Source organism: Cyprinodon tularosa, unplaced genomic scaffold, assembly GCF_016077235.1.
Source record: "Cyprinodon tularosa strain WSP-4 unplaced genomic scaffold, ASM1607723v1 ctg51, whole genome shotgun sequence".
Taxonomy (NCBI): Eukaryota; Metazoa; Chordata; class Actinopteri; order Cyprinodontiformes; family Cyprinodontidae; genus Cyprinodon; species Cyprinodon tularosa.
The window spans coordinates 1520740-1547748 of NW_024039241.1; the positions used below are offsets into that span (position 1 = coordinate 1520740).

A 27009-nucleotide genomic window follows, 5' to 3' on the forward strand; every position below is an offset into this window, starting at 1 on the left:
CTGCGCATCGCACTGTCTTGTCATCACCAGAACCCCATCTTATCATCACATTACCCCTGTCCTTCAGCAACTCCATTGGCTCCCAGTTCAATTCAGAATACAATTCAAAATCCTTCTTTATACTTTCAAAGCCACCTATAACCTTGCTCCTCCATGTCTGGCCGACCTCCTTCACATCACCACCTCCGTCCGCTCCCTTAGATCCTCCTCCTCCATCCACCTCACTGTATCCCCAGCTCGACTCGTCAACATGGGGAGCAGAACCTTCACCTGCTCTGCTCCCCAGCTCTGGAACTCACTTCCTCCTAAACTCTGCAATATTGCTATATTGACTCTCTCTCCTTATTCAAAACCAGACTCAAAACCCATCTGTTCTAGTTCGCCTATTTGTAAATACATTGCTCTTGTCCCTCCCCCATTGTTTTTATTTTCCTGTATTTGTATTTTTGTATTTTAATTTTTATGTCTGTATTATTATTATTATTATTATTATTATTATTATTATTATTATTATTATTATTATTATTATTATTATTATTATTATTATTATTATATGGCGGGGGGTGGGGGTGTTTTGTTTATTTTGTTTTTTACAGTGTCCTGTCTGGCAATGTGGCAAATTCTAAGTAGAGGTTAAGCTTCTTAAGTCAAGATTTTCCTCTTCTAGTTAGACCTTTCAGACTTCAGTGGGTTCTGATTAAGGGACTTTATTTTGAAAAGTCAACGCGGAACTCCCATCTTCCCCCGTCAGCTGAATTAACGATTGGTGGCAGGCTGATGATTTGCTTACTTGAAGCAGGACTGAATTTGGAGCGGGTACTGTGAAATGTGTAAGCATGATGTTGCCTGGATAATCAACGGAGGTCTTTAGAAGACGGAGGTAAGAAAAAAAAAAAGCTCTGAGAGCTGAACCTCTCTATTTCATTTTAATTAGAATGACGTCCCATATCAACTACTTTTTTTTATCATCTTCATTTTTCAATGATTTTTATTTCTCAGTGAAAACAGCTCAGGTCATATTTCAAATGCTTCGCTCCACAAGAGATGTGGAAATCGAGACAAGTTTTTCCAGCAACCTGATTTAGGATTTTTTTTTTTTTTTTTTTTTTAGGAAAACTTGAGCGTTGATTTTCTAGCGAACTGGGTCTGTTATTTTCGGACAGGATGCGCTGCCTGGCGCACACACAGAAGCGCAGACAGAGAGTGAGCGCGCAGACTGGGACTCTGAGCGTTCGGGATCAAAAACGCGGATTTGCGCACCTGATGCGTTTCCCCGTTAGTTGAGGAGGTCAGCATCAGCAGAGGAGCTAATGAAGAGATCATAAAAAAAATAAATAAATAAATAAAATAGAAAAACATCGCAGATCTCAGTTGTTTTAAAAAAAAATAGTTTAGTTAAGTTTAATAACTTGTTAAAGCTTTATTATTAACAACGCACGTGTGCAATAAACTAATAATCAGCCGTTTGATAATAAGCAGCCTACCTGTTGAGATGTGTGTGAGGAGCTTGACAAATTGAACCGTCACCTCTCAGTATGCAGACGCTATTACAGAGACGTGACCGCTCACAACGAGCCCTCAGACTAATCACCTGCAATGGAAACTGTTGCTCTGCGCTTATCGACCTGCTGTCTGCCTTTGATTCTTAATTAAAATACATAAACAGGGAGCCTGCATCAAATAAGACCTCTGAAGACATCACTAGGGGGTACATATTTCACTGAATGTGATTAAATATTTAATGTTTTGCTTCAAAAATATTCCTTTTGATTTAGCTCAGATAAAAGTTTCCATTTGAGCTTAATTAACAGTATTTTTCTATTAAAAGCAGAGCCGGTTAAAATGTGTTTTGGGGGGGAGGGGGGCTGATCAGAATGTAATATATGGGGCTTTTTTTTTCTCTTAAGCTCAGTTAACAATACCACCATTGCTGTAAAGCACCATTAGTGACTTAATATATGTTAATAATTGTTTAGTCTAGCAATGGAAATCATACAATCTAAACATTTGTCCAATTTTGAAATAACTTTAAGTGGAGGTGCATGGTCAATTTTTTTTTACAGTTTACACTATTTTTCAGTTTTCCGAGAGGTGCGATCTGTCAGTTACATTAGCCGATTTTATTAATTTATCTGTTTATTTATTTAATCTATAGGGACTATAAAGTTAAAGTTCTTCACATTTTTTGATAGATGTATTCGTTTTAAAATTCAAGAAAAAAAAATAACTCAAATTCTGCACCAAAGTGTATGCTCCTAACTTGTAAGTTGTATGCTGTTGTTTATTATTTTATATACTTATAAAAGCAATACTCTTACATTTTAAATGTAAATAATTCATGCCTTCACAGCTAATACTAAGCTTATTGTAGTCTCACAGCCATTGATGCTCACAGCTGTGATAGTGTCCAGCTGCTTAAAGTCTTAAAGACACAAGAGATGATTGTAAAAACAGATTAGAATAATAGAAGTAATGATGGAATGTATTTTATGTGTCTTATATCATAGCTACACGTTTTTCCAAAACAATATGTCAAACAAATCTTCTATTATTGTGCGTCTTCTGCTATACTTTCTTCTGCTATTTAGTGAGTTAAAATCTCAAGTATAAAACTGTTGATATTCTAAATCCTAACATTATTCAATGAAACTATATCATTAGATTACAGTGATTTTAAGGTGATGTGGTCAAATGAGACCAAAATAAACAACTTTAGGCCAAAATACTACAACCGTGTAACCAAAAACGAACCTAGATAAATGATGGCTGCACCATCATGCTGTTAAGATGCTGCTCTTTGCTGTAGCTCGGAAGGCTCATCAGAGTATTAAGGTAACGTTTTTTTTTTTTTTGCACAATTAGTTCTGATGTATCTCAGAAAGTAAAAACATTGTTATCTGTAAAGCTTGTGAAAATTCTGGGCCTCTTAAGGGCTTTCTTTTGGTGGCCCCCAGGCACCTGCTTTAGATGCTTATTCCTTGTGCATGTGCTTTTAATCAGGCAGAACTGATTCTCTGTCTTTCCTCCTTCACCCAAATCACAGAGCTACAACTGGCTGAAGGTAAGAGAAGAAGGCAGGACAGCCACACCTCATGCATGGGCCCGACTGGATATGGCTCTGGCAAACATGGGTGTTCTCCAGCTCAACAACCCCACTCACTCCAGCACACTTCTCCAGCGGGCCAACCAAATGCGCCTGACTGGCACCTTGTGTGATGTGATCATCACAGTGGACGGTCAGGAGTTTCCTGCGCATCGCACCGTCTTGGCTTGCACCAGCAAGATGTTTGAGATCCTTTTCCACCGCAGCAGCTTGCGCTATGCCCTTGACTTCCTCTCCCCAAAAACCTTTCAGCAGATCCTTGAGTATGCCTACACTGCCTCGCTCCAAGCTACAGCTGAGGACTTGGATGACCTGCTGTATGCTGCTGAGATCTTGGAGATTGAGTACCTGGAAGAGCAATGCCTGAAGGTGCTTGAGACTATCCAAGCAGAGGAAAGTGAAGAGGTGTCAGTCAGGAATCACAGCTCTGGAGATCACAGTGATCACAGTCGAGCCAGGCACTGGAGGCACATGTTGATGTCCAAGAAGCACTCCTTACAAGATGGAACAAAGTGCAGCTCTCCCACCGCTCTCCACCACTTGGCTCTGTACCACATGACAGAGAGGAGCTCTCCTGGTCCAGAGTGTGAGGCAGTTCCTCAGGTCAGCCCCAAGCTGGATGCTGAGGTCGATATGGAGAGTTCCCAGCAGCTTCACAATGTTTCCCAAGACTCATCCCTAGATCCTGCCAGAAGTATTAAATCAGAGCACATGCAGGTAGACGATGCCGACAGCTGCAAGGGAAAATTGTCTATTGCAGGAGACACAACGAGCACGACTGAGCAGCCAAGAGATGAAGGCCCAGGGACGCCTCTCAGAGGTAGTGTTATCACCAGCGCCCGAGAGCTGAACACAGGCTCCGAAGAAGGCGGACAAACGGTGACAAACACTCTCGACAGTTTTCCTGGAATCATTGACAAAGACCTGGCCTCCATTTACGCTGTAGCCTCCAACCACATGGGAGAAGGGCTGTCCGTTTCGGTGGCCCCATCCCTGGGCATTCCGCTGGATCCCAGGGCCTACAGCGGCCTGCTGCACCACGGCTTGCTGCACAGGGAGCTGCTGAGCAGGCTGGGGCAGTTTGCAGCAGGGATGAGGAACGACGGCCAGACGGCAGGTCAGCAGTGCTGTGGAGAATGTGGCCTCCAGCTGCACAGCAGACAGGCTATCGAACAACACAGGTAAACACCTGCAGAACATCCAGTTTTAGTATCTTCATTAAGCTCACTTATGTTTACTTTGAGACAGAAACTCCAGAGGACAAGAGTTACGGTATAAATCAACTTGCAGAAAGTAGAGGGTGATTGATAGATATGCTGATGCTTGTGTGGATGTATGATATGCAAACTGAGATAAGCTAAAGACTGTTTCAAAATACATGTCTTTCTTTTTGTCCTGTGATGTTGAAATGCTATGATCCAGAAGATGGAGAAAGCATCAGTAAAAATGTTAATATATTCTGAGGGACACCTGTACTTAGTTCATAACAGTTGATGTTATGAAAAGGGTCTTTGTGAAGTTGGCCTCATGTAAAGAGGTCTCGATATCACATACTATCATCATTTACAAAGCCATGTTTTCTAAACTGTCTTTGATATCTACACAGACGTGTGCCTTGCACAACAGACCGTCTCCCAGGCTATTTGATATGCATTCCTTTGCATTAACAGAGAGAAACCTCTCAGCGGGTACCAGGCTGGACGCCTCGGCAGCATGATGGATAACTTCTGTTCCTCGGCTCCCTGTCTTGATGTTGTTGTTTTTTTTCTTGGTATTTGATTATTTTTGCTTTATTTATGAGCTTGTCAGTTTGTGTTTTGTCATTCTAATCAAAAACCCACAAACGGTTTCAGTGAAAAAACTCATTAGCTTGATTGCAGATGCTTCTAATTGTGCAGGATGGGCAGTGTTTGAGTCATCATTAATCATTAGCAACACAGCAAGCTTTAATATGCTGCTAACCTACGATCAGGATCGCAGCCTTCCCCTTCTCACCCCTGCGGCTGACATCTCAGCTGCGTGCCATTCCAGAGAAGAACAAAAAAGCATCCTGTGGTATATTTAATGATGAGCGTCCCTTACCCATATAGACAAACCAATGTCTGCTGGTTTTAAGGGGTTACATTGGTGGCGCAGCTCGAGGATGTGATGAGGCTCCTGTAAGTGTGTAACCAGGTCACTGAGCATTCACCTGATCTGCAGACTGACATTTTCTACTGTTGTTTTGAAAAATTCTGCACAGTGTTTGACTAAAGAACCAAATAAACCCAGATTGCCTGGTTGGAATTATAGATGCACAAACACTCTCCTAAATATGTTATCAAAATAACTCTAAAGGAATGCATGCGTGCAAATCATCCTTAATTTATAGTGTCTTAAACATCAGCTCGTAATCAATTAATAGGGGTATGGGGAAACTAAACAAAAGGTCCTTTATCGTGTTAATAAAAGTATAATTGGAGTGAAGCTAATGAAAAATAAAAAGCACTAATTCCTAATGGCTAAATGACAGAAACGTTGTATAATCATGAACATATAAGGGAACCTAAAGTTAGGTGCCATTATTTTAAGCCTAAAAAACCCATTATCCGATCAGGAGTTATTTGAATCACCTTTTCCCTTCACTAATTTGTAGCTTTCCATCAGTTCGTACCCATTTCACATACACACATATGTATTTGGATGTAATTTATCGACCACATGAAGTATTTCCATGAATTAGAGGGTAACAAATGGGTAACAATGTTTAAATGTTGTGACCATTGATTGTAAATGATTGTCTTAATATTTTGTTAACGTCATTTACAGCTACTTTAATTCTGTTCCCTGTTTCAGCAAATTTACTAAAAAGACATCGTGCATAACATTAGACAATATAAATTCCCTTTGAGGTACCTCCATTTCATCACCTGAAAAGTTGGGAAAGAACTGACCAAAACAGAATCAGTGTTACATACTGTATCTCCTGATGACCAGAAACTGTTGCACTAATTTCAAGCCACTGGTTATTACAGGGTGGCTTTAAAATATTCTTTAGCTCAGTCCAGTCAAAGCTGGTGTTTTAGTGATTAAAACAGATATTCAATTAATAGAGATTTACAGGACCACTTTGAAGGTTTACAAAAAGCTGTTCAGATCAGTGTTTACACCTTGATGTCAGACTGGATACCATTTTTTTTTTCTTTTTAATTGAATAACTTATTGTCATTTCACAATTAGTCTTAAAAAAAAGAAGATTTCCCACTTAGTCCAATGTAGAGACAGGAGGACAAGCATTTGTAGGTAGTGGACCTATAAATAATAAGCTTCTTCCAGCTAGTCAAAGCTCTGTTTCAGTCAGTGATGGGACTAACGGCGTTGAAACTAACGGCGTTACTAACGCCGTTACCTTGTTTTAGTAACGAGTAATCTAACTAATTACTTTGACTGTAACTATAACGCAGTTACCATTGCAGGCACCCCGTTACTGCGCGTTACTCAGGTCGCACAATGAACCTTTTTTCATGATAGGACTCGTGCGCAGCTGCGTGAAGCTGACACCCCACCCACGTCAAAAAGCTCTGCAAATAGACTGAATGGTTAGTGCAACGTTAGTGCAGATTTGTGCAGAAAAAAATATTGTTTGTGCTACTTTTGTTTAAGAGATATTAAAGATTATTTTTTAGGTCATCCAGAGGTGCGCGCCTTGTCATGAGAGAGGGGAGGATGAGATTCCGTCTGTCAGTTGGGTAGGTGGGTGTTTCTGCTGGTGGGTGTTAACGTACAGCACACACAGAGAGATGGAGAGTGATGATGACTCCAGCAGCAAAACAGCGTTTTCCACATGGAAATACCGGTGTTATGTAGAGCTGCGTTTCCCCATCACATAACGGTTTCCTCTGCATCTCCACACAGCGCAGGCGGCAAGAGTCACCGCGCAAGCGGCAGGAAACGCGCATGCTCGCTAAAGGCGCGCACCAGTCGCCCTGTGCTCGCGCCACAGGAGAACTATGGAGAGCGTGAACGATCAAATGAACCTGACAACAGCCAGAAATGATGCCTATATGGAGAAAGGGAGAAATCTGGATGGATGGATGGATGGATGGATGGATGGATGGATGGATGGATGGATGGATGGATGCTCTGCCTTCTCAACCTACTGTATTTTTTATTTTAAACATTATTTGATGGCCTTTGTGGCAGGGATGGAGATCCATATTTTATGTCACACACAGAGTATACATCTAGATAGATAGATAGATAGATAGATAGATAGATAGATAGATAGATAGATAGATAGATAGATAGATAGATAGATAGATAGATAGATAGATAGATAGATAGATAGATAGATAGATAGATAGATAGATAGATAGATAGATAGATGTTGCAGTATCTATAACAACCCAAACACACAGGATTTCAGAATTAGACATCCCCAGTTATTAATTTCATTTACTCACGGGATCTGAATGTCCTGTTATAAAACTTCACATGGCGTTCCCCCCTGATGTCATTTACGTTGAGTTGCAATAAATGCTAAACTGTCTGCAGGTTCTTGTCTTGTCGTCCGCTCTATTCAGCTGGCTTTGGAAACACACGGCGAGAAGGTGGGGGCCGGGTGGTGAGGGTTACGGGGGCGAGAAACGCAAAAGTAACGCAATAGTTACTTTTACTAGTAACTAGTTACTTTTATTGTAGAGTAACTCAGTTAGTAACTCAGTTACTTTTTGGGAGAAGTAACTAGTAACTATAACTAATTACTTTTTCAAAGTAACGTGCCCAACACTGGTTTCAGTTACTTCACATGAAAAAAAAAACATAAAGTGAGGACAAATTACACAAATTTAAAGTCTCCACAATTAATTTCACAATTTATATATATATATATATTATTATTATTAAAGTTTATTTGATAGGGACAGACACACATTTACATAGACACACTGAATGAAACAGCAGTCCCAGGTTTGCATCATGGTGCAATAGCAACAGCTAATTCGCAGCACTTGTCCCTAGATGGGCTTTTAAAAATAACTCTAAAAACTGAAGTGAAATCATTTGAAATAACACAACATAATATATATACAAACAGAGAAGTGTAAAAAAAAATGTAAAATGAGTACAGGTCTGTTTTTGACATAACCAGAGTTTTGTTTGATTTATATATATATATATATATATATATATATATATATATATATATATATATATATATATATATATATATATATATATATATATATATATATATATATATATATATATATATATATATATATATATAGTTTCTGTCAAACATGAAATTTGATATTATCTCCTAAAGAGATTTATATAGATTTTTTTTTCTACTAATAAAATGTATTTTTTAAATAATTAAATTGTAGAACTTTGACATGCATGTATATTCTTGTTATTTAGGGTTAAAGCTCTTGAATTTGTATGTCTTGGTTATCTACATATTTCTGTCTTTGGTATTTTGCATTGCATTATTGCATTTCTTTAATAGCTTACTCTCCCTATTTAAATGTTTTTCACATAAACTCACAACAAATCCTCAAAATGAATTGAAAAATGTTATATCATGTGTTACATGTAAAAAAATATATATTATGCAAATAGTTTAATAGACTCTTTACAGACAAAAATAACATCTAATCTTTACTTCAGAGTTCCTGTTTTGCTCTTCTGATGTTGTTAATGTGCGTTAAGCAACATCTCAGGTTCCTGTCATATTTACCACTGCATGTGTGCTTGAGCGCAGGCTCTTTTCAGGCCACGTGCTCGGCTGTAGGGGGTGATATAAGGATAACAGTACAGATGCCTCGCATGCTTCGGTTGTGTGTGATATGATATGATAGGTTTTGCTGCTGGAGGAGCTTCAGCAAATCATCGTCTTTTTATTGCAGTCACAGAAGAAGAGTGCATATCTGTGTGTTTGGGAGAGAGAGAGAGCTTATTCAGTTGGGATGTGACTTTGTGTGCATGCAGTCTGTGTGTTTGTGTGTGTGCCTGCTGTCTTGGAGCGCTGGCGGGTGGAAACACGCGTTTGTCTGCACTCTGAAATTAGCCAGATATCCTATTGTCTGTTTTCTTTTAGCATTCATGCGTTGTGATACAAAACTCCAAAGGCCTCTCAGACTAATGATGCTGCATTCAGCTAGGGATTCTTGCAGGAATTAAAACACACTCCTCTTTTTCTGAGGACAATGATACTTCCAGGTCTAGGAGGCCTTAAAGAAAAGGTGCAGAATAGGCATGGCTCAGTATAAGAGATTAATAGTATAACAACCTCAACTAAAAACAATAATTTTTATTTAAAAGATAAAGATTTTATATATTCCTACTATTTAAACAAAAATAAATTACTCTTATGGTTTGTTTCATTTTGATGTATATTAAAAATAAACAGCAAATATTTGTTATTAAATATTTGTTGAGTGACATTTGTTACTCCTTTATTTTCCAAATCATTATCTTCTGCATTTTTTGTTACAAAATCTCCAAGTAGAAGAATGTTTATCTTCTAAACAAGCGAATAACTTAAGACCTTTCTTTTAGCAAGCTTGCTAACTGTACGTGTGTACATAACACTTTAGGAAAAGTACGATGAAAACCTTAGGTGGTTTTGAAGGAAGCATTTACATTTCTCTGTAAATCTATAGCAGTAATTGCCTACTCCTACTCAGCTGTAAGGAAAATTCGTTTTATCTTCAACCAGGCAATCAGAAGCTGTCCTACTTTATTAACCTTGACTGTTGCAATGAGTATAGAACTCCCTGGGAAAATAGCATTATTTAAAATCTTCAGGAAAATTACAATTATTTCAAATGAAACCTTAATGTATGGCATGGTTAGATTATTGATTACAATATCTGAAACATTTAGCCTATTTAAGAGAAGCAACAACTGTGGTTTGCTAAAAACAGTAGCTGGTTTAATATATCAGGCTATCTACTGAGTTTAGCCTGCAGTGGGTTGCTTTACAGAAATGTGTTTTATAACTTGCCAACTGTAGTTTCCAAAAGTAGAAACACCTTACCAGGACTGATAAGTTGACTTGGTTTTACTTTCCATCCATCACAGTATATTTTATTTCATTTTAGTCTAGTTATTTGCTGTTATTATTTTTTCAATGTAATTTAGATTCAGTAAATTATTGTCACCTATTCTCCTTTTAATCTAGGTTTAGCTGACTAAATTATAGACTTCCCTTTACATCACTGGCTTTTTTTCCATCGTCCCACCAGACAAAAATTAACTATGAAGGGATTTGATTGCTTGCAAACTTTGTCTTCAAATTTCTTCTCAAATAAAAATGTCAATATTTTTCCCCATACTGGCAAAGATCTTTTTTGTAACAGTTTCAAACCTTATCGTACCTATAAACTGTCAACAGTCTTGCTTAGAGTAGGAAAGAAGTTAACTAATGTCAGTCACTTCTCTTGCTGACCAATGAGCACCGTACTTGTGAAATAAATAACATTTTTACAGGTCTGTTCTCACTGCATTCTTTCCTCCATTAGCACTCTCACATCAGTGTGCTTTCTTTTCACAGGAGGCTTCATAATGAGGAGAAGGGCAACAGCTGTGAATACTGTGGGAAACACTTCCAGGACAGCATGCGGCTCAGGATGCACATGCTGTCTCACACAGGTATTTGGTAACTCTCACACACTCATCTCAGAGCATTCATGGCAGATCAACGCTGTTGATACAGTAGTTTGGGCCTTTCAGATGCACCTGTTCACCCCCCCCTGGTCTTCCCATAGTACTTAGTGCTGTTCCAGACTCTTGATTCATGCTTTCTTTTCCACATAGAGGTCCACGTTTCTCTGCTTTCTTCCTGTTTTGTATTTCCATTTTTTTTTTTTTTGGAGAGAATGGCGGCTTGCCAGCTCTGCCCCTTCTGAGTGATGACATCATGAGCTGCCGGCAGGCCTGGGTGTTCTGCCAGCGTTTCCGAAGCGTGTGTGATGGCTTGCTCGCAGATGTGTGTCCAGGAACACACTGTACCCAAATGCAGACTTAATCAGACCTGACTGCTCTCCCAGCTACTTTATCCAAAATAGAGAGGGGTGGGGGGGGGCACGGAAATACAGAGGGGAGGAGGGATCAGAGACTAAAAATGAAACTAAAAACACAAAGCTCAGTTTGAATTTGTGTAGAGACAAGGCAAAGTCCCTGTCCTCTCTGCCTGCTCTCTGAGGAATGTTCAGGAATGGCATGCTGCTGACAGATGAGAGAGAATCTGCTTCTTTAAACTTCACCTGAGTCTTCCTGTTTTTCCCCCCTCTGCATCGCCCTGAACACACACATTGTTTTGCATCACTCTCAGACCTTCACAGCATGCTTTGATTTTCAATTCGCACTGACATCCATAACAGCAGCACCTTTAACCGAATTTGAATTTTTGCATAAACTCTCCCCATCCGACGTGTCAACCCAGTAATACTAGAAGGAGGGAGAGGGGGTGAAAAAGAGAGAGATAGATGTGGATCTCATTTCTTTGTCACTGTGTATTTCAGTATAGCAGCCTCAGATCCTGCTGGTTGCTAAGGAGCGAGTGCTCCGCCGCTCTAATGGGCTGATTTGGTATTCAGCTCGATGCTGGCTCTTATTTTGGTATGCCAGACAAAGTGTTTTGATGGAGGACGATTGCAGCCGCGTCTGGAGACAGTTTGATGGTTTATGGATGAGAGCACACTCCGTGCCTTTGACTGCACAAGACAATGCACTATGTTCTCCTCTTTCCTTATCACACAATCTCACACAGCAGAACACACCGGGGTGGACAGCGTCAAACAACATCAGGATCTACAACACTTAACTCCACCATTACTAGTGCACAAGACTGTTCTCAAACCAAGTTTTATTTGTATATTCTGCAAGACAAAATGAACCAGAATGTTTTTTTTTTTTTCAATTTAAAATAAAAGAGAACAGATTAAGGCCTTTTTTTTATTATTTGCGTGCAGCTCTGGGAACAGTGGTGGACTGTCTGTGCACAGAGTTGAAAGAGGACCACATTTAGGCTGTAGTGCTCAGAGTTCCCAAAGCTTGTGGGTGTTTTAATGAGTCATTTTAACTTCATTTAAAGCCAGCTGAGCAGAAAATAGATCAGCGAATGAGCCCTGGGCCAGTATGGATCTGCAACCGATTTACATCTCAGTAAGAGCCAACCCACATCCAAACAGCTGCGTGCAAGAGAGACACAGAGAAAATGTGTGCTCATGTTAGTCCAATGTGTCTGTCAGTGCAGGTGTGAGGTGAGAGCAGAACAAGAATTCGATGTCTCTGAAAGCTGTATGCATACTTGTCTCTTTCATGTCTATATCAGAATAGGAAATGGCACGCCAAAGGTGACCTGAAGTTACAGTGCGTTGGGATTTGGGATGTTGACTGTGAAGTGTCTTTTCGTCTTTTTCGGTGATAAAGGGATGTGCCGCAGGCGCGAAGCGTCTGCTGTACAGAGAACACCCGGTCCTTCTGTGGCCTCTCAGGCAGACAGTCTGCTCACAGTTCAGAGACTGATAACAGGCCACAGTAAATAAAACTCTTCAGCTTTTTTTTATGTCAGGAAGAAGAAAAAAAGGGGCCATTGGACCCTGACAAGAGCTTTTGCATTTATGGTGCTGTCCTGTACTCCACTGTATTTTGTGCCTTACTTTCTTCCTTAAACAACAAAAAGTCTGGTGATTTTATTTACCTTTTATTAGTAAATTATTTACCTAAACCAGGCATTAAAGAAAAGTCACTTGAAAGTTGTGGCTTTTGTGGAAGAATGGTGAGAGTAAAATACCTTGTTGAAAGAAGGCCATAATAGAGTCAATTTGCAGGTCACCATGATCCAGCTAGGGCACACAGAAACTATTAGAAACATTTAAAATTATTCTGGTAAGATTGAATCAAAAACCGACCAAACATAAATCTTATGTACCGGTAGTAGAAATATTCAGGTGCACATCATCCTGAAAACACCATCCTCACAGGGAACTTGGTGCTGCTCTGTGGATGTTTTTTTCAGCCAGGGAACCGGATCTGGTTGGTGAATGGAGGAGCTCGATAAATGGAAATCTTTATGGGTTACGGTTCACTTTTCATCGGAACAGAATCCCTAGATATCAACCAAAAGGCACAATGGAATTAATGTGTTAGAGGGGCTTAAAGTCCATGTCTTCCATATTACCACTACCTGCTATCCAGTGGCTGCTGCTCTCTGAAACAGGGGAGACTCATTAATGTTGTTGAAATCCAAATGTAACACGTTGCATTAACGAATGTTGAAACGCACAAAACGAAACACTACAACGGCTGAAAATTGCTGTATTGAAGCACTCTGACATAAACTCCACGGCAAGATTTCAGCACATGTTCTGACTGAATGATCACTTTTCCCTCTCGACTCATGAGGAAAACCTCCTCTGTGTCTGGGTACTGTCATTCAGAAATCCTTAAGTATGTTTGCCAATAAGCATCAAGCAGCCAGCTTCAATACCCGACCTTGCTTCATAGACCCCCTAAGAGGTTTAGCTTCACTGGAAGTGACATATTTTGGAGTTATCCAACCAGGGCTCTACTTTTTTGTTGCTTACCTTAATAGACCAAGGATCAAACTTGAACAGGGATTTCTCATAGAGGCTGACCGGAAGCATCCTGCTTCTGCAGAGCTGAAGGGAGATCGCTGAATAAACAGCTGATTAATGTGCAACATATTAATGAAATCAAGTGCATTTTAGTGCTTATTTGTGGAGTTTAATGAAAACCTTTAAGAAGTTTGACAGTGCATATTTTACCAATAATTGTAAAGAATTTACAGGGGAGGTTTAGCGTCCCTTGCATTCAATGAGGAAATTAGGAAATGATCATCTAAATAATGATAATTGAAATTGATTGATCTCACATTGGAGAACTTTATTTCTACATTTAACCCATCCCCTTGGGGCGCAATGGGCTGCCATTTGTGGGGCGCCTGGAGAGCAATCTGGATTAAGAGTCAAAATAGTGGCCTACTATTTTAGAATAAATCCTTTATTTTTCTTCATATTTTATTCCCATTTGACTTGTTTAATGGTTTATTGGGCAATCCAAATAATAAGGGACAGACCACGGATCAACACTTCATGTAAACATGCCAAAAATTATTTTGCATGGACAAAAAAATAAGTAAATAAAAATACCCATAAAATGAGAAATCTGAGAATTTAACTCTTGAACAAAATTAAATTTAATAAAAGGATATTGCTATTAAACACTCTAGTAACACAGCAATACATGTATTTTGTTGTTTTTTCATTTCTGTTGGGTTTGATGTCACCTACAGCTCCTGCAGAGGCTTTGGTGTGCGATCAGTGTGGAGCAACATTCTCCTCAGATGAAGCTCTGGAGGCCCACAGGCAAACACACACAGGTATTTATCCACAGCATCATTACGTTTAACCTGGAGAGCATGCATTTAGGTTGTTAAGTAAGCCGTGACTACAACACTCGTGATCATGAGTCTAAACTTGCTTGTCATGCTGGCTGGGTTAAACTGTTCCTGTCATGATGCTCCATAATTTATCAACAGGGAGGTGGGAGGCCTCTCACATATCACCCACTAATATTTCCTGGCATACAAACCCACCGCATGCCCCTTTGCCACCGCCAAAGCTGCACAGTGCCAGTAATACAGCTTTACAGACCTTATCCCCACCCTCCTTCCTGTTCGGAGCTTTGAAATAATTTACCTGACACCCCAATTTTTTTTCTTAATTATGACAGATTTAAAAAAAACCTTTATTGCTCTGGTAATTATTTGGTTATCTTGATCACTATAAAATTTGATGATATTGTGCTTTTTTCTTTACCAATTTGATGATCATTTCAACCTGGAGAGAATTCCGTAAAAATTCAAAAAATATCCACTGGACTTGGTTTTCAAGATTTGAAGATGTTTCGCCACCTCTCCAGGAAGCTTTCTCAATTCAAATGTCTGGATCCGCAGTGAGTTTGAGTCTTATATAGACAACATGAGGATCCAGACATTTGAATTGAGAAAGCTTCCTGGAGAGGTGGCGAAACGTCTTCAAATCTTGAAAACCAAGTCCAGTGGATATTTTTTGAATTTTTACGGAATGACTATGACCTGGATGACTGAGAACCTTCATCAGCAACCTGGAGAGAATCACGCAGAGAAAAGATCAAATTAGAAAAGTTTTATTTAATTTATTTTTTACAGGTGACACAGGAGATTGGTTAAAAAAATTTCTATCTAAGGAAAAAACAGCTGATGAATGGATAATTCACCATCCTGCAATCGCACACATCAAGCATGCTTGTAGCTACAACGGAGAGGAAACCTTCTTTTTAACAGGACGAAACCTCGAGCAGAACCAGACTCAGTGTGAACGGCCATCTTCAGTTGAAGGAGGGAGAAGCAGATATGCAGATAGTAACATAAATGAAATAAGTTATATGGCGCTCTGGCCCTGGCAGAAGACTTTGATGCTGTAAGTGACATTTGTTAGGATGAGTAACCTAGAAAAAGGATTAGAGTAGTCTTCCCCCGAGGGTCCAGACACAGAATAAGCCAGACAGAGAATATTCTGAAAGTTATGGAGGAGATGGGGCGGAGGTGGGTGAAAGAAACAATGCCAAGAGCTAAATGAAGGGGATCTTGAAATATGATTGGCTTTAAAGGAGGTGAGGCCCTGAGATGATTGGCTGAAGCTGGACTAGGGATATCACAGGTGGTTCAGATGAAGCTGATAAGAGTAAGATTGAATTTCTGACTTTCTGTGATATTTTTCCGTAGCTTTGGGACATTTATTAACAAGGGTTACACAGCTTTAGAATGATGAATGAAATGTGGTAATGGGACTTCTAAAGGAAATATAGATTTGAAAATATTTTATCAGTATTTACTACCTAGTTGTTAAAATTCTCAAATATTTTAATCAATTATTTAGTTTGTTGTCTTCAGTTAGTAAAGGGATATAGAAATATTCTATCATAAGCTTGTTGAATAGACTTTCTCTTTGCTTTATGTCCAGGGCTGATATTCAAGTGACTTTTAAGACTAAAGGGAAAGTGAAGGGGACATCATGGTGAAAGAAAGAGATGATTCAGAAAATATTGGATTAAAAAACAATATTTAGATGTACTAGTTTTCTAAAACTGTGAAAAATCCTAATAATACATTTATTTATAAATAATCTTTTATATTTATTATGTAGGGAAAAAGATTTTGAAGTTGTGACTAGTCTTTTTTTAGCGTTTTTTTTTTTTTTTAGCTTTTTTAGCTTCCTGTTAAAAAAAAGAAATATTATACAGAGCCTAAATATAGAGAGAAAGATTACAAAGATAAATAATGATAGCACAGCACAGTTAATGAGTTCTACAGTGTAGATAAAACAAGCTTTTTAGGAGATTTCTTTCCACATTTAAATGTACGTTTTTTATTATTGAATTAGACAATGCTATTTAAATATGCTAAATATGCTAATTATAACCTCAGATTTTTATTTTTCTGTGTTATTTATATATTTATTATTTTTCAATATTGGTGAGTTCAGTTCAAATCTGCAATTTTTCTAAATGTTTCCAAGTAAAAATCTAGTGGTTTCATTTTCAAATGTTGCATACGACCAACAGTGTCCAAATCCACACCTTTTCTGCTACTGTCAGAGAAAGGTGATAACCCTCTGAGGAGCATTGGCATGTAACTGTAACTCCAGGTGGCACACACAGTATGAATACTTAATGTATGCGGACATGGAGGGGTGTTAACGATGCCCAGAAGTTTCTACCCGCATCTCTCTGAGTTGTAAACACCCAGAGCTCGGTTTCAGATTGGCAGTGAATCCAGAGCAGGATACAGGAGGGAATTACTCTGTTATTTTGTCATGGTCCTGGCTCGGCCTGCTGTGACGCACTCTCACAGCCGTATGATATGAACCACAGGTAACTTAATCAGCTCTGATCTGTGGAGGTTATAAATGGAAATACTCCTGTTTACCACGCTAATCTGTTTCATTTCTACCTAAAACACACTGGAACCTTCAGTGGGGGATCAAACAGTGCCTGCTTTAATTCACCATGTGACTTACCCAGTGAGCCAAATGAGTTTCCTCCGAGCAGATTAACACTTGTCAGGCCTCAGCAGCTGCAGTACTGTCTGTGTTTTCTGAAGGGGAAATTTCCTACTTTTTTAAGACCTTAATCTGAGGCAATTAGGTAATCCTGGCAGTGATATTAGTTTACAGTGAAAGTCTCTTTAACCATTTGAATATGTCAGAGGTGAACGGCCACGGGTTACTGACGTTAGAGATCAGAGAGAGGAGGGAGGCCTGTATTTGTGTGTGGTGTCCTAAGGGTAGACATATTGCTGCTGGTGTTGGGTGCCAGGAGTAAGAGGGAAAACAACATCATGTGCTGCTGTTTACTCCTCACCACAGCACTGTCATCGTCTCCTCTGACCTACTTGTCAGTGCCCAAAATAAAAGAATGGATCTGTCTCGAACTGCTCTCACAACAAAAGCGTTTGTTTCATCGCAGCAAGGTGAGGCTCCAGGGCGCCATGCTCATAGTTTTTGGAAAACCCAAGACTTTAGCTTATCTGCACTGCACATAAGAATTGACTGTTAGTTCAAAACCTTGCTGGCTGACCATTTTGCCACCTTGCCTTTAGGAGCAACCCTTATAAGAGTGCTGTCTTTGTGTACGCACAGCAGCTGTGCTGTTTCCACACATTACAGGCTGCTTCATCAAGTGAATAATATTACCTTCTGCCCAAACCCTAATTAAACGCTCCTGTAGTCTATTCAGATACAGCCAAGGCTTTCTAATGCATCCCTCTTAATGCAGACCTTTTAGCTCGCCTAATTGCATGTCCATCACCGCTCTGCACCCTACTGGTAATACCCGGTTTTAATTTGAATAAGCCTCAGACTGAACTGAACTGGGCTCTGTTTGACCATTATGCCTCCAGTTATGTATTTGCACCAGAGAAGCCTGTCATAAAGCGAAACATTGAGGCCTTTACTGAATATTTAAATCATTCTAGGAATCAAGGCGAGCGAAGCTGTTGCATGACCCCAATGAACCGGACCGTGGAATGGTGCTTAAATGCAACCGACGCATCTCTTGTTGCATTAATTATTGAGACGGTTGTTCGTCACTCGGGTAGATTAGCAGTCTACTGATAAGAGCCCGAGGTTGCTTAAGGTACTGTAGCTTTGTGTGTGTGTGTAGGGGGGTGTCTTTGTGTAAGCTAGATCTAAGTGCATAAGAACGGACGGTAACAGTATGCATGTTGCACATGGGTCATATGACTGCTGGAACATAATGTAGCTGGCATGACTGTACATTTAACTGGGTGACAGAACAGATATGAGCCAGCACACAGTGTATGTACAATGAGTTTGGCTATTCAGTCTATTCTACTCTCCTCCCTGTACAGTAGTAAGCATGTCAACATTGATGTCATCATAATGTACTAGTTTCAGAGGCAGAATGATACTTTCTTTAGATACAATTTCATATGCATGTATTCAACATAACCAAAACTGTATTTTGTTTGATATTATAACATTTCCTCAGATAAACAATCAATAAATAACATATGCCTGTACAAACTTCTGAATTATGCCAATTCCATGAAACTCCTAAAATACAGAATAAAAAATACTCTTTAGGCTGAGCTGCAAGGTCAACAGATGCATCAAACATTTAACCAGTTGTTTATCTCTCCATCCATGGCTACTTTTCTCTATCAGTCTTTTTGTCATTACCAATTTTTTGTTTTTTACTTGATTGACCCTCATATATTCAACAGGACAAACGCACCTAAACCTGACTACGTTCACAAATCTCTATAGTTAGTTAACAAAACAACATACTAACTCGCTCTAAAAATAGGACTAAAGATCCCAAATAAATTCATAAAAATATACATTTTAATAAATCCCTATTGTTAATGTACACAGCACTAATAAGTATTTGTTTTTCAATCATCCTGTTTAGATGTTTCCCCTTTTCTATTAGTCACACCCTCCTGCTCTTGTCTTATGGTATTCATTTTTTTTCTTTCTTTCATGGTTCAAGTTTTGGTTTATTTTGCAGTTCTACTACTTTCTCTTTTAACTTGGCACTGCAAGCTTTGACAGCATCAGTTACATTTGAACCAAACCTTTATCTCAGCAAGGATCAGCTCTGACAGAACAAAATGAATCAATTCACACTTGCCATAATGCCACAGGACTGCTCCATGTTGGTGGTGACAACTTGCGCTCTCCTCGCTCCGCTTTTCTACCCTGACTGCCACCAGCTGCTCTACCAGCAACATGCTTTCTACCATTTGTGCATGTAACAATCTGTTTCTCATTTATCAGATGCTAAAGTTGGAGACATTTAACAGACACGTCATTCAAAATAAGGATGTTTGGTCACATTGTCATGTGTGCTCATTTTATAGCTAAAACTTACTGCCTTGAAGCTTAGTGGTGCAACGACGCCTAGAGCTGCAGAGCACCGCTCTTGTAGCCAATGTTCTTCATCTCTCTTTGCTCGGCTCAAATCACCTGCACCTGGAAGTCAATGAGTGACAAACTCTGTAACTACAGGGAAATAAAAAAAAAAAATAAGGGAAATGTATTCAAATGTCATATCATTGTTATTGAAATTAATTATGTTCAATATACATTGTTTGAATTATTATCCACACCTACATATATGTTAAGATATCATATCCTGAACGACATCTCAAAAATATACATGGACACATTTGTTGTCATCCCTTAGAACAGGGGTGTCAAACTCATTTTGCATCGTGGGCCACATACGGCCTAGGGAGATGTCAAGTGGGCCGGACCATTAAAATTATACCATACTCTGCTAAAAATAACAAAAATATCATGTCTTTCCTTTGTTTTGGTGTAAAGAAGCACAAGAACATCAGGAAAATATTAAAATTTAATGAACTATCCTTTTACAAAACATTTCATGAAACACCTCATATTTCCTTAGACAAATGTGCAATTTACTTTTATCATTCACAAATATGCATTGCAACTGATCCCACTGATTGTACAAAGGCACAAAACTTTAATTGGTACTGAAAAATATAGTAATGCACTTTAAGATTAAATGAGACTTTTAAAGAAAGGAATTTTTAAACCACTTACACATACGCATATAAAATCTAAATGTAATCCCTGCGTACACCTTACAAACTAAGGAGAGTGATTTTAAATGTGTAATGAAGAAAGTGTTCGCCTGTCCTGTAAATCTGTAAACTTCATACATTAAACATACATACACATACAATACATACTGAAAATTTATGGAGTTGTATGAACAGTAGAATTCCAACACACAACTTTGTTTTGAAGCTGCTGACTAACATTAAAGTGCACATTTTTTAAATCACCATAGTAAGGATTCATCTTCACAGAGCTGTATTCTTTCAATGCAAACAGTATCTAAGGCAGCATTTTAAAGGTGTTAGTCTAGTCTGGACTTGTATTTGTTCCTGAAACTTGGCATCTTTTGGCCTGTACAAGTGCATCAACACCAGGTGTCATGTCCTGACTAGCTGTCACTTTCAGAATGTAATTTAAGTGCTTGTTTGTGAGCCTTGGACGCATTTTTGTTTTATTGATATTCATCACTGAGAAAATTTGTTCACAAAGGTAGGTTGTCCCAAACATGCACAAAATTTTTGCAGCCAGGGCTGTTAATTTGGGGTACCGTGGTAGTAGATACTGATAAAATCTGTCCAGACCTACAGAGGCAAATTTGCCCTTCAAATCTGCATCACACTGCAAATCAATTATCTCTAGCTGAATTTCGACCGGCAGATCAGAAGCTTTAACTGTGAAAGGTGAGCGAAAAACTGAAAATTCTGTCTCAAGTTCACCAAATACCTGAAAACGTTTCTCAAACTCCCGCAGTAGTCCTGCAATTTTGTCTTTGTACCGTTTCATGTCCGCATCAGGTCTGGTCACACACACATCTCTCAGACAGGGGAAATGAGCAGGGTTGCCATTTGCCAGTTGCATCTCCCACAAAGTCAGCTTCAACTTAAATGCATGTATGTTGTCAGAAAACTGTGTGACAACTTTTTTGCGGCCTTGCAACATTTTGTTCAGATTGTTCAAGTGTTCAGTAATATCAACCAAGAAAGCAAGGTCCCGTAGCCATTTCTGAGATTGTAATTCCAACACCGGTTTTCCTTTTTTCTCCATGAACTGTCCGATTTCCTCTCGTAGATCAAAGAAATGCCTCAGCACAGCGCCTCGGCTTAACCATCTCACTTCAGTGTGGTATGGCAGGCTGTGGGTAATGTTGCTGTCGCTGAGAAGTTTGTCAAACTGACGATGGTTCAGACCTCTGGACCGGATGAAATTTACAGTGCGAACAACCACCTCCATGACGTGGTCCATTTTCAGCGACTTGCAACACAATGCCTCCTGGTGCAAAATACAGTGAAATGTCCAGAAACGATCTCCTCCATTAAGGGCTTGTACTTTGTCTTTGAACTTTGTCGCGACACCTGCTTTCTTTCCGACCATGGATGGCGCGCCGTCTGTAGCCAGGCTGACAGCGCGGGACCAGTCCACTCCAGCTCTGTCCAATGCAGCAACGACAGAGCCGAAAATGTCCTCGGCTGTTGTGGTGTCCATCATTGGCACCAACTCAAGAAACTCTTCAGTAACAGTCAATGTCTCATCAACTCCTCGAATAAATATGGCCAGTTGGGCCACGTCTGTGATATCAGTGCTCTCGTCAATTGCCACGGAAAATGCAATAAATGACTTGACTCTCTGTTTCAATTGACTGTCTAAATCTGCCGATAGTTCCGAAATCCTCTCTGCTATAGTATTCCTCGTCAGGCTAATATTGGCAAAAGCTTGTCGCTTCTCGGGACATACAAGTTCAGCCGCCTTCATCATGCATCGTTTAACAAAGTCACCGTCGGAATACGGCTTCGATGCTAATGCTATTTCGCTAGCAATTAGGTAGCTGGCTTTTACCGCTGCTTCACTGACTTCTCGGCTCCGGATGAAAGTTGACTGCTGTTTCCTCAGCAATTCGTTAATCTTTTCTCTTCTTAGTTGTCCTTGCAACCCGTCATATTTTTCGCTGTGATGAGTCTCGTAGTGGCGTCGAATATTATATTCCTTCAATACCGAAACTTGTTGCAAACACACCAAGCACAAAGGTTTTCCGTGCATCTCTGTAAATAAATAGGACGTGGTCCATTTTTCTTTGAAAATTCTACACTCCTTATCTACTTTTCTCCGTTTGGATAACGACATTTTGGCTAATAAGTGTGTAGCGGAGAGGTAGAGACCAAGGTATTAACGACGTCGTAACAAGCAGCAGATGGCGCATTGATACCGTCTTCTGTTTTCAGTCTGTCTCAGTGATGCGGCTTGTCTTCTACTCTGATGGAAAGAGTGCGCCCCTTAGCGGATAATCCATGAATTGCAGCAAATTAAAAATATTATTTCCATGTCTTTTATGCATTTTTTCCACTTTAAAATTATCCTGCGGCCCTGATCGAACCTCCTTGTGGGCCGGTTCCGGCCCGCGGGCCGTATGTTTGACACCCCTGCCTTAGAATATAGTTTTTTTTTTTTTTTTGCATAATCTCAATAAAAAGTGAATTTAATTGCATTTATTTGTGTAGTTAGTCACAAATTAAGAAATGACAGCTGTTCACCAAATCACTAGTTCCCCAAAATTATTGTCACCCTTGCTGTAATGCCCGATCTCTTACATAGCATAGCCAAAAATTATGAATTAAAAGTTATTAATCTTTTCTGCCGCAATGCTGATTTGCTTGTTGCCCTATAAAGAGCAGTAGTACCATCGATCGTCACTAGGAAGGGAACCTTGCTAGTGAGATGTGTAAACGGTCGTAAGGGCCGAGCTTGGCATGTTTAAATGATCCAAGCTTGGTTTGAACTCGGCACGGATCAGTTTCAGAGGAGTAGTGTAAATTGGGCTTTAGTCTCATCTGACCATACCACCTAATTCCACTTAAAATCAGTGAACCTGGGAAGTTTCATGGTTTTGTATTTATGATGGTAACGCAAAGTTTTTGGTGTGTTTTTTTCTAGACATCACCTACAAACAACAAGCTGTTTTATTTCTACAGTCCAGTTGTTTTTAATGTGTACATGTTGACCACAGGATGCAATTCTTTCCTGTAATTCTTTATCACTGAGCTTTGGAGCTTTGGTTCTCCCTCTCTTATCATTTTTCCTTGTGGACAACAGACAGATAACTATTGGGTCACTTCAAATTGCTGGGCATCTAACTTAAATCAGAGAAACATGAAGTTATCAATAACTAAAAACTCTAAAAGGCTGATTAACAATTAAAGTATTGTGCAAAAAAAAAAAAGCTTATTGCAATCAAACAAAAGTGGGATACTTTGACAATTATGTTGTATCTATAAAGGATTAAACAGCTTAACACTATTACTAAAACACCTGTCTTTATACTTATCAAATATTTCTACAAACAGACCAATAATTGATTTAAAATAACAGATTTAATTGATGGGCTCCAAACACGAAAGATAAGAAGAATTTACAGCGATTTGTGGTCATTGCTGATACAATCTTTTGTTGAGTCTGTGGTGGGGTTTTTCTCCCAGATTCTCAGGGTGGGAAACTTTTGTTTGCTGCCTGAAAAGAAACAGGCTGCGCCTATTTGTGAATGAAGGGATTAGCTTGAACACTTCACCCCAACAAGGACCATGATCCTATCTGGTTGCCTGGACACATGGTTTTGTTTCTTAGGCAGCGTGAGAGCTGGGCCTTCTCCCTACCTCAGCTGGACTGAATTAAGTGGTAGAGGTAAGAGGTATAGTGGGTAAAATCATTAAACAAGTGCACCGCTGTGGTTAAGATATGCTGAAACAGAATTACAACCTCACACCGATCTCGTTTGCAGACCTAATTGTGCAATGGGTGAGCAGGTCTGCCATATAATGCAAAGAATAAATGCAGAATTGCACAGAAGTAAATCATTATTCCCACTGTTAAAGCCTTCTTCCCACTCAAGACAATGCTGTGAGAAAACCCATTGATTACATGGTATTTACCCCTCTGTGGGCCAAAGGTCAGAGGGTCAGCCTGTGCCTCAAAAAGGCCAAATCCCAAACCTATTGTGCAGTTAGGGGTGAGAAAGCAGGGGGCAATGGCAGCCAACTTTAGGGGCTTATTCTCTCACAAAGAAACTCCTCTGCGTTTATTACAAAAGCTTACAGGAGAAAAAGAACTGCGACCAAAAAAAAAACCCAAAACATTTTTTGTCTAAGAAGTCAAAGCACTGTGAGGTGAAATGCCAGCTCTAACAAACACACAAACACATCTTTTAGTTTTGTTTTTTTCTCTCTACGTTTCAAGATAGTATTCTTTATTTTTATTTTCAGCAGCCCTCAGTTGCACAGAATAAAACGACCGCTGAGCTGTTTGTCAATGTGTGTCAGCCAAAGATGAAGGGTGAAGGTTTTTGTGACAGAATATTTGTCATTTCTATTCTCAAGTTTCAGGATTGTTGGTGACAAAAGGATCAGGTCTACATCTGTGGATGTCTGCGAGTGTCACCAAGCGATGGTTTACAGACACAGGGAAACTAAACTTTCTCAGCAGTCTGAAAAGTGCACAAACTGCAGAGAAAATGGGGATTAGAAATGCGTGATGGTTGATATAATGCTAGGTAATTAAAGCAGCTTTGATGTAAACAAGTTGGATTATGTGCTCCTTCCCTGCAGCTACTATTCACAAAGGAATAGAAACAACTCCCCCTGCTGGCTGCAGCAAATACTGAGAGGAAATCAAATGATTCATAATGAGATAAAAATGTTCGACTTAAGTTGTTGAAGCCTCGCTATTGAGTTTTCACAGCTGTGGAATGCAGTACATTTAGCTGAGAATGACTCAGGCAGAGAGGGAATCTGGTTAGACACTCCAATGATTTCCTGTATGGTCAGCGGATACAGGGAGCGGGGCGGCAGCACAGGCGTTCACAATGGAAAGCCTTTCGTTTACAACTAAAATATTGTGAACTCTGGGTTAAAAAAAAAAGAGTCCTGGTCATTAGGCTTCAGTATAAAGACTGGGATTGTAGGAGTAGTGTGAGGAGCCTATGACTAATGGGCTTGGTCATTGAGGGCCTGAACTGCATTGTGTGCCTATTGTGATGGCAGAAGTCCCCAACAGGTGCGGGTCATTCCACAGGAGCACCTCACTAAAGGATTGTTGGCATCAGGGAAAGTTTTTTATCCGACTTTCTTTGTGTTGAAGGAAAAGTTCAGCGTTTTTAAAGTGAAGATCTGCTAAAATGGCATAAAGAGCTGAAATCTGACTGTAAATAACTCTCCTAGCATCTTTACAGAGTATAGATACAGCTGCAAGCTAATCCCTATAATTTAGAATATTATTGAAATGTTTCATTTATTCCTGTCATTCAGTCTAAAATAAAAATCCAGCATTTTATGATGTATTCCACTGTATGTAGTTACAGAAATTTATTATTTCTGATGATTGTGGTTTACAACTAACAAAATAGTAATATTATGAGAAATATTTAGTATTATGTGAGACCAATAAAAAAATTATTTATTTTGTACCTGTGTACTGTACCACCCAAAACTGGTTGGACCTTCTTTTGCATGAATTATTTTATCGGTGTGCCGTAGCATGAGGATGGCCAATCTATGGTGTTGTTGAGATGTTAATGAAGCCTAGGTTGCTTAGATAACAGCCCTCAGCTCAGCTGCATTGTTGGGTCTGATGTCTGTTGTTTGCCTTTTGTCAATAATCCAAAGATTCTCTATGGGGTTCCGGCCAGATTGCTGCTCAATCAAGCTCAATGGTACCATGGTTATTAAAGCACCTCTGGTTACTTCTGCAGAGTTGGCAGGGAAAAATAAAATCAGCTTTTGTGTAACGCTTTTATCAAAAAGATGTATAAAGTGCTATATTGTTTCCTGGTAGATACAGAGTTAAACAGTATTGATACCCAAGTTTTACAAAGTGAAACTTTATATTGGTTCCTGGCATGCAACTTGGATTCTGTGCCTCTCCATTCTTTCTCCAGACTCTGGAATCTGGAAACTCCAAAAGCTGAATTATAATAGGGACCTTGAACCATCCGCTTTTTCCTGTTAGGATTATTATTATTGTTGATTATGTGTGAGTCTGTAACACCCTATTATTACCTGCCTGTTATGTGTCAGAACTAATGTTTTCCCAAGTAGTTTATCTAATTAGGGCGGTTCCTCTGTCCAGATATACAGTTATCATCTTCATTATGTGCATGGCAAAGATTTAGGAATGGAATGAGAGCGGTGTCCTGGATCTAAGAACAAAGTGTAATATTTTGATAAGGCTGGAGCCATGGATGTCTCCTCATCTGCAAATGTGTATGATAGAATGAGCCTGCATACTGGAATTGGTTAAAATACTTCTTTAACTGTAATTAGGGGGCCACATCATGTGATGTGAGGCTGGTTGGTAAGCCCTGCCTTCTGTAGTCCTATGCAAATTTTCAGGACTAAGTAAGATGACAATTTCTGTTGTCTGTTGTCATGTCTCTTGGTTGTTTAATACACATACATTATGACATGTTACTTAAAGAATTTGTCCTAAGTGATCTCTTTTCAGGAAAAGAACTAGAGAGAGAAAGCCTCCAGGTGTAAACACAGAGCTTTCCATAACACTCCTTAGTCCAGGTAAAGATGCTTCCAATGTTGTCCCTGGATCAGGAGTGGCTTTACAAAAAAAAAAAAAAAAAAAAAAGTTAGACAGTTGGAACCTGTTGGTATGTCTGTGTGGCATTCAAATCACTGGCATCAGCTATGTCCATTTGTACTGAATCTCCACCAAGCTATCCTCTTAAGGCTGCTGCTATCTCTGTCATTGGAG

At 39.4% G+C, this 27009-nt stretch overlaps 1 protein-coding gene across 1 annotated transcript in view; it reads left to right on the forward strand.

Moving 5' to 3' along the window:
- Positions 1-750: 750 nt before the first annotated feature.
- Positions 751-27009, forward strand: part of zbtb16b (zinc finger and BTB domain containing 16b) — a 38985-nt gene continuing 12726 nt past the window's right edge. The window contains exons 1-4 of the mRNA XM_038303432.1: positions 751-880; positions 3044-4284; positions 10641-10738; positions 14406-14492. Of these exons, the coding sequence (XP_038159360.1) occupies positions 3113-4284; positions 10641-10738; positions 14406-14492 (1357 nt within the window). The 5' untranslated portion in view covers positions 751-880; positions 3044-3112. The remainder of the gene's footprint in view (positions 881-3043; positions 4285-10640; positions 10739-14405; positions 14493-27009) is intronic.